We start from the raw sequence: 7,451 nt of genomic DNA, 5'->3' as shown, positions 1-7,451 counted from the left end.
CTTTCAGGATTCTTTCTTTGTCTTTGGTTTTGGTGAGTTTGATGATGATATGTCTTGGTGATTTTCTTTTGGGGTCTATTCTATTTGGGGTTCATTGGACTTCCTGAATGGATATATTTTCATCTTTCATCATACCAGGAAATTTCTCTTCCAACAAATCTTCAACAATTTTCTCTGTGGTTTTATTTTTTTCTTCCTGTTCTGGAATTCCGATTACATGTAGTTATTCCTTTTGATGATATCCCATATGAACCTTAGGCTTTCTTCATTTTTCTTTGATCTTTTTTCTGATTGATCCCTTTCCAAAGAAGTATTCAGGTATTTGCCTTCAATCTCACCAGTTCTGTCTTCCATTGATTCCATTCTGCTCCTTTGCCCATTCAGTGTCTTATCTATTTCTGAAAATTTAGTATTAATCTTCTGGATTTCTGTGTGTAGATTTTGAATCATTTCTAATTTTTCATTTATTTTGTCATTTTGTTTTTATATTGTCTTTCAGAATTGTTCTAGGGTTTTCTCTGTGTTTTTGTTTATCTATCTCTCAATTTGTTGAAGATACCTAATTATAATTCTTTTGAATTCCTTATTAGGGAGTTCCAATGCTGCGTCTTCCTCAGGGATGTGTTTTGGGTCTGTATACTGGTCCCTTGTTTCTCCTGCTTTATCTTGCTTTTTTGTGTGGACTGTGATGCTCTGTTGTGTCTGAGGCATTGTGACATTTTTGTGTTTATATTTAATTGGTGATTGTATGTTGGAGTGACTTGGCCACGATTTTAGTTTTCTTTGTATGTTATCTGCACAAACAGGGTACTGTGTTGTGCTCTTCTATTCACTAGTTGACAGCACTTATACAATCACCACCTGTCTCCTTTCCTGTTGTCAGCCTCTTGTATGTCCCTTCCGACCTTGGCAAACAGAGCCTATTCCTAGGTCCCTGGAATCTAAATGAGAATGCTATCACTTTAGAATCCAAAATGGTTGCCATTTGTAAAGATTCAAAATGGCTGCACCCTGGGTCACTTTAAATATCCAAAATGGGTGCCGCTTATAAACATTCCAAGTGTCTGCACCCTCAGTTACTTTAAATATACAAAATGGCTGTGCCCTCCAGACAGCAGAAAGTCAACCACTCAGGTTGTCTCTCTCCTTGCTGTTTCCCTTCTTAGTCATAGGCCACCAGCACAGTCGTCCCTGCAGCCCTTGGTGGCCAGGACTGATCTTTAGGTCAATTCTCAGGTCCCAACACCACTTGGAAATATTCATGCTGTTCATGCTGTCAGAGTAGTTGACAGTCTGCAGCTCCGACCATCTATGTACTCACTGTTTTCGTTTAGGTTTTTCCAGTAGTTGGTGCCTAATCCACTTCTGTATAGTTCCTTTCAAAGCTCAGGGCTCCAGGATTATCTTCTGGCTCTCTATCAATTGGTTTCTCTTTGCTTTGTTAAAGAGGGTCTGTGTCGCTTGTCTGCTTATTTCTCCATCTTATCGGAAGTAGCCTGGTTGTGGTTTTTATAGTAGTCTCTTAAGGAGCCCTGGTGGTGCAGTAGTTAGGTGCTTGGCTGTTACCTGAAAAGTTGGTGGTTCACATCCACCAACCACTCTGCAGGGGAAAGATGTGGTGATCTGCTTTGGTAAAGATTAAAGCCCTCTATAGGGCAGTTTTAGGAGCTCTGGTAGCATAGTGCCTAAGGCACTTGACTACTAACCAGAAGGCTGCCGGTTCAAACTCACCAGCCACTCCTCGGAAGGAAGATGGGGCACTCTACTTCCATAGTGATACTGCCTCGGAAACACAAGGAAGGGTCACTGTGAGTCGGGTCTGACTTGACAGCACATAACAACAGCAACAACATAGGGCAGTTTTACTCTGTCCTACGGAGCTCGGGTTGTATAGTGGTTATGGCATTTGGCTACTAACCAAAAGATTGGTGATTCAAACACACCAGCTGCTCTATGGAAGAAATACAGGGTATTCTGCTTCCATAAAGATTTTCAGCCTTGGAAACTCAATGGGAGTTGCTATGAGCTGGAATTGACTCAATGGCAGTGAGTTTGGTTTTTTTGTATAGGGTCGCTATTAGTTGAATTGACATGATGGCTCACAGCAACATAGTATTCCATTTTATAAATATGCTATAATTTATGTGTCCATTCTTCTGTTGATGAATATTTAGGTAGTTTCCAGTTGCTTATAAAATTACCTACAATGCTGCTATGATGAATTCCTATACGTGTCTCCTTATACTCATATGCAAAAGATTCTCTAAGCTAGCTATAATTTTTAGGTGTAGAATCACTGGGCTTTAGGATATACACATCCCACACATTTTATGAGATTTTTATCAAATTTCTCTTAAAAGTTATTTTATACCATTTTAAAATCCTGCCAGTAGTATAAGACAGTATATTAGATGCATTAGAGTAACATCTCACAAAATAATACTATGTACCATTTACCGGTTGCTGTTGAGTCAGTTCCAACTCATGGTGACCCATGCGTATCAGAGTAGAACTCTGCTCCATAAGGTTTCCATTGTTGAGACTGACTTTATTATTTTTCTGTTTTCACCTAGGCACAAGTTATACAGCTAGAAGAACAACTACATTGCCTTACTGACACCAAGTTACAGAATGACCATCTACGCAAGTCCAATAAGATGCTAGAGGCTAAATATACTCAGGTGTGATTAATTAATATCTAACAAAGCAGATTGCTGCTATATTGTTTTAAAGATTTTAAGAAATTGTTTGACTCCTTTCTTTCCACCTTACTATCCATGTAGAAAAATCAAAATCCCTGTTCTCTGACATCCAACTGTAAGCATCAGTTAAATCAATTCAGTGCTGTTCAGACACCAGCAGCACATGCAGCACTTCTTTCTCTGACGGTAACCACTGGAGCTAGGGCAGACCTCACAAGCTGAAAGGCACAGTCCTCCAGACTGCCACGTTTGCCCAAACCTCACACCAGCCGCCACCTTGGGAATCCCCATGACACCCTCACCTCTGATCTGCTGGCCGCAAATTTGGGCATTTCCCACTCCACCTGCAGGATGCTAGTCATAAACTTGGGTTCCCAGAGCCTCCTACTTCCGATCAGCTGGCTCCTATTTCTCCCTCATGTTCAATAATTCACTAGAATGACTCACAAAACTCAGGAAAGCACTGTATATGCAATTACAGTTTTATTATAAAAAGGATAGAAATGAAGAAACAAATAGGCCAAGGTCTGAGGGGGTTCCTGACATGGAACTTCCATGTCCCGAAAAGGGGCTTGCCACCCTCTTATGTGCACTGATGTTTTTCATCAACCAGGAAGCCAACGGAGCTTCCATGTCCACAGTCTTTATTGGGCTTCATTCTATAGACATGATTGATTGGATCATGTCCCACACTCTCCTCCGAGCTTGGCTGACAGCAAGTTGTGTCTTTCTGGCCTAGCCAGCCCCTCATGTGTGGTCTGGAGGACTCATCAAAGACACTTCAATCACTGGAGAAATTCCAAGGTTAAATTTAGGGTTCTCTATCAGGAACCAAAAAACAAAGACCAAATTTTGGAGGTGAAGTTAAATTCTTTACCCCTCACTATCTAATTCCAGAAAGATTAATATTCTCTTAACACATTTCAAGTCAATGAACATTTTAAACACTTAATCTATACGAGGTTTTGCTGGACCATGGAGGAATTTATACAGAGTGCCTCAAGCAGGATTGGGACATTTAACTTGTTTATATTTTTAATTGGAGAGATGAGAATACATTCAAGCAACTTTATTGTAGTGTAGAAAGTTATGCCTCTCAAGAAAAAAAAAGGATTGTTTTATGAACTTTCACAGAGAAAGTGGTTTTTTTAACTGAGCCTTAAAAAATTATTGGCAGATGTAAGAAACATTTTTTTTTTTTCTTTTAATTGCAGGCAAACTCAGAACTCAGTGCTAACAAGGTACACTTGCAACAGACAGAAGCCCACCTGGAAGAGGTGTTAGTAGGGAAGATGCCTGTCAGCTTGGTGGCTGTTGAAGCTGATAGCATTTTAAGAACAAATAGAGAAAAGTTAGACACACAAGGCATTTAGTGAAGAAAATAATTTAGTTTTTATATATGACCAAAAGTGACTGATTTCAGTATTTACAAAATGTACCATATATGCAATTAGATATTTTTACAAAAAAAAAACACTATAATTCTTAGTATAAGCACATGTAACTTCTACATTCACGTACATATCCTCTTGGTAACCAAGGAACTAGAGTTCCCAGGTTGTGCAAATGATTATGCACTTGGCTGCTAACAGAAACGTTAGAGGTTTGAGTCCACCCAGAAGCTCCTCAGAAGAGAGACCTCATGATCAAAGTCTGAAAAATCAGCCATTGAGAACCTTGTGGAGCACAGCTCTACTCTGACACACGTAGGGTTGCCATGAGTCAGAGTTGACTTGACGGCAGCTGGTAACCAAGAAACTAGAATGTGTCTTCAAGCGGAATACTCTTAGGTGGTTAGGGTTCTAACCACCCGACTATACTGATGAGGGATGAGATCACAAAGTTGGAAATGGAGGCTGCATTGGATATACTCTCCTATGGGAGCTTAATTTAAGGTCTGTTTCTTCAGTAGGGCACACTTTTCAGTATGATTTCTTCATTCTGAAAGCATAGGATCACGTTTTCAAATATATTTTCCATTGGTGCTTCACTCAGAGCACTGTCTGTTTTGTTTCTCTTAGTGAAGTGGGCACCCCTTGAAAAATAACTCTAGGTTTAGTTGATTTCATTGCTTTTAATTGGTGATGCCTCCAAGAAAAAAGAGATCTCCAGAGAGGCCTGTGTCTTCAAAACTCCTTGAAAGTCCTAGGCCCCATGTAAACCATGTAAAGGAAAGAGTTTCATCAGTTGGTTTGCCCAGTGTTATTCTAAACTCTACCCGCCGGGTGAGCTTTGCACCTACCCTGCCTTCAGTGAAGTCTTCTCAGGATATTGGAGACTCTAGAATATCTCTGAAGACTCTTTTGAATGCTATTAAAACTATGGAGGGAAGACTAGAAGGCAAAATAGATATTCTTGCCTCAAGACCAATAATAAGAGATGGATCACCTAATTTTCCTAAACGAGATTTGGTAAGTGAAGATCACAAATTTAATCATCTTAAGCAAATTTCAGATTTATACAAGATTGAATAGATGTTGTTAAAAGATAATACTTAGAGGTATGAGTAACAACAAAGAAATTAGGTTCTTTCCAAATAGGAAAAACTGTCAATGTAGATCAAAACAATTATTCTGGCTATTGTATAATTAATTTTTGGTTTGCATGTAAAAATTCGAAATTTCTACCTAATCCCAACACTAGAGCTAAAATATTTGGATGAAGGCTGATCTTATAAGAGAAAGCTCAATGACATTTAATAAAAGCCCCCAAAACTTGAACACTGGAACATATTTTTCAAAGAAAACTTATTAGAGCATCCATTTTTGTTTGATATTTAGAAACAGAAAATGCTAGAATTCATCTTCTAGAGCTGACCACTACTTAGCTCTTTCCTGTAAACTTTTACTAGTGGCATTTTCATATTGTATCTTATAAACACTGGTAAAAATTTTAAGACTGTTTTTCCTTTTGTAATTCTCTGGGACAAAATCCAGTAGGTTATCAGAGCTGGTAAGTTGACATGCTTTGTACTATTCTGTACAAGTTTACTTATTGCACTATTGTTTTTTCATAACAAAAAGACTGCAAGCAGTGAAAATTCTGTCACTAAGAAACTGGCAAAGAAGTCATGGAGTATCTATAGTTTGGAATATTACTTCAAGATATATATATGTATTAGGTTTTGAAAAATCAAGGTTCAGAATAGAATATATAGTAGGTTATATTTATATGCAAAGTGGGATATAAAGAATATATATGTATATGCATAGAATATCTCAAATGAATCAAAAGGGACCGACAGCATTATTTTTGAGGAAGGATGCCATATATATTTACATGTGTATGGCTGGGAGGCTTTTCACTTTACCCTTCTGTACTTCAGAATAATGTGATTATGTTACTTATCCAAAATAATTCATTTTATGAACAGTGCATTTTTGACAAAAGTGAAAAGTGGAGAAAATGTGGTCTTTTCAACAAATGGTGCTGAAATAGTTGGATATTCATATACAAAAAAAAAAGAACTTTCCATACCTTATATATATAAATTAACTCAAAATGGTTCTAGAAGCAAATTTGGAGAAAATCTTTATGATTTGGGAGTAGGTAAAGATTTCTTAGATTTAACATCAAAAAACGTGATCCATAAAAAAACTGTAATAACTGAAACTTTATAAAAATTAACAATTTCTGCTCTCCAAAGACATTGTTAAGAGATTGAAAAGATAACCTACATACTGAGAAAATATTTGCAAGTTACATTTCTGATTAAAAAAAAAACAACTTTGCAGAATGTATAAAGAATTCTCAAAACTCATGCTTGAACAATTTCTCTCAGAAAGATCAGCACAAGGCCAGGCCCCATGAGGCAGAGGTTACAGATGTCCCAAATGTCCAAACTACCATACCACTCCATCATTTCAGACATTAACTCCTCCTCCTCCTCCTCCCAGTAATTTCCCCAGTCTTAGGGTTCTGTATTTCACTGTAACACCTCACAGAACTCACAGACACCCAAGGGTTAATCTTATATAGTAGTGGTGGAAGCTGGCAGGTTGGCAAGTCCCAGGTCTGTGAGTGGGTCTGGAGGATCCTCCCAGTTCTTGGGGTTTGATGAACCTTGATCAACAGATCAGATGACGGCTGCTGTCCCAAATCCAGGGGTGAGATGAGGATGAGCCAAAACACAGAACTGGAGCAAGAGGAGGGTGAACCTTTCTAGGAGATTTGTAGGTATACCCTCAAGGAAGCTAAGGGTGGTGATTTGAGTTATACTCTCCAGCAAGGCAGGACTCAAGATACATTCCACCTGTGTTGCCCCAACAGCAATAACCTAAGTGGATGGCTTTAACAATCAGCAGTTCAAGGCAAATCCCATCACAGAGCTGATTGCCAGTCATTATAGGGACTACTACCAGTTGCCCAGCCAAGTTGATTCCTGACCTTAATTACCACACTACCCCAAACAGGAATGGATAATAGGATTTACAATACATCACCTAACAGAGGACAATGGCTAGAAGGGCCACATCAAGCAATTCACCACAATTCACTAATAAGAAATAACTCAGTAAAAAGGATATGTTGTTGTGTTGTTGAGTTGATTCTGTTTCACAGACACTCCCCCCATATGACAGAGTAGAACTACCCTATAGGATTTTCTTGGCTGTAATCAACTTTTTCAAAAAGGCATTTGATTGTGAAAGAATTGAAGAAAAAATTTAAGCCTCGAGTTGCAATATTGAGAGATTCTATGGGCAAAATATTGAATGATGCAGGAAACATCAAGAGAAGATGGCAGGAATA

The 7,451-nt window shown here is 38.4% G+C and overlaps 1 protein-coding gene across 1 annotated transcript in view; it reads left to right on the top strand.

The window, feature by feature from the left end:
* The window catches only part of CCDC150 (coiled-coil domain containing 150), an 88,959-nt gene that overhangs the window by 53,503 nt on the left and 28,005 nt on the right, over window positions 1-7,451 (top strand). Inside the window, exons 16-17 of the mRNA XM_007953145.2 lie at window positions 2,574-2,681; window positions 3,917-3,979. Of these exons, the coding sequence (XP_007951336.2) occupies window positions 2,574-2,681; window positions 3,917-3,979 (171 nt within the window). The remainder of the gene's footprint in view (window positions 1-2,573; window positions 2,682-3,916; window positions 3,980-7,451) is intronic.

The sequence above is a fragment of the Orycteropus afer genome, unplaced genomic scaffold, assembly GCF_000298275.1.
Source record: "Orycteropus afer afer isolate SDZICR_OR568_19922 unplaced genomic scaffold, OryAfe1.0 scaffold00374, whole genome shotgun sequence".
In the NCBI taxonomy this organism is placed as follows: Eukaryota; Metazoa; Chordata; class Mammalia; order Tubulidentata; family Orycteropodidae; genus Orycteropus; species Orycteropus afer.
This window is presented reverse-complemented; position numbering and strand designations above follow the sequence as displayed.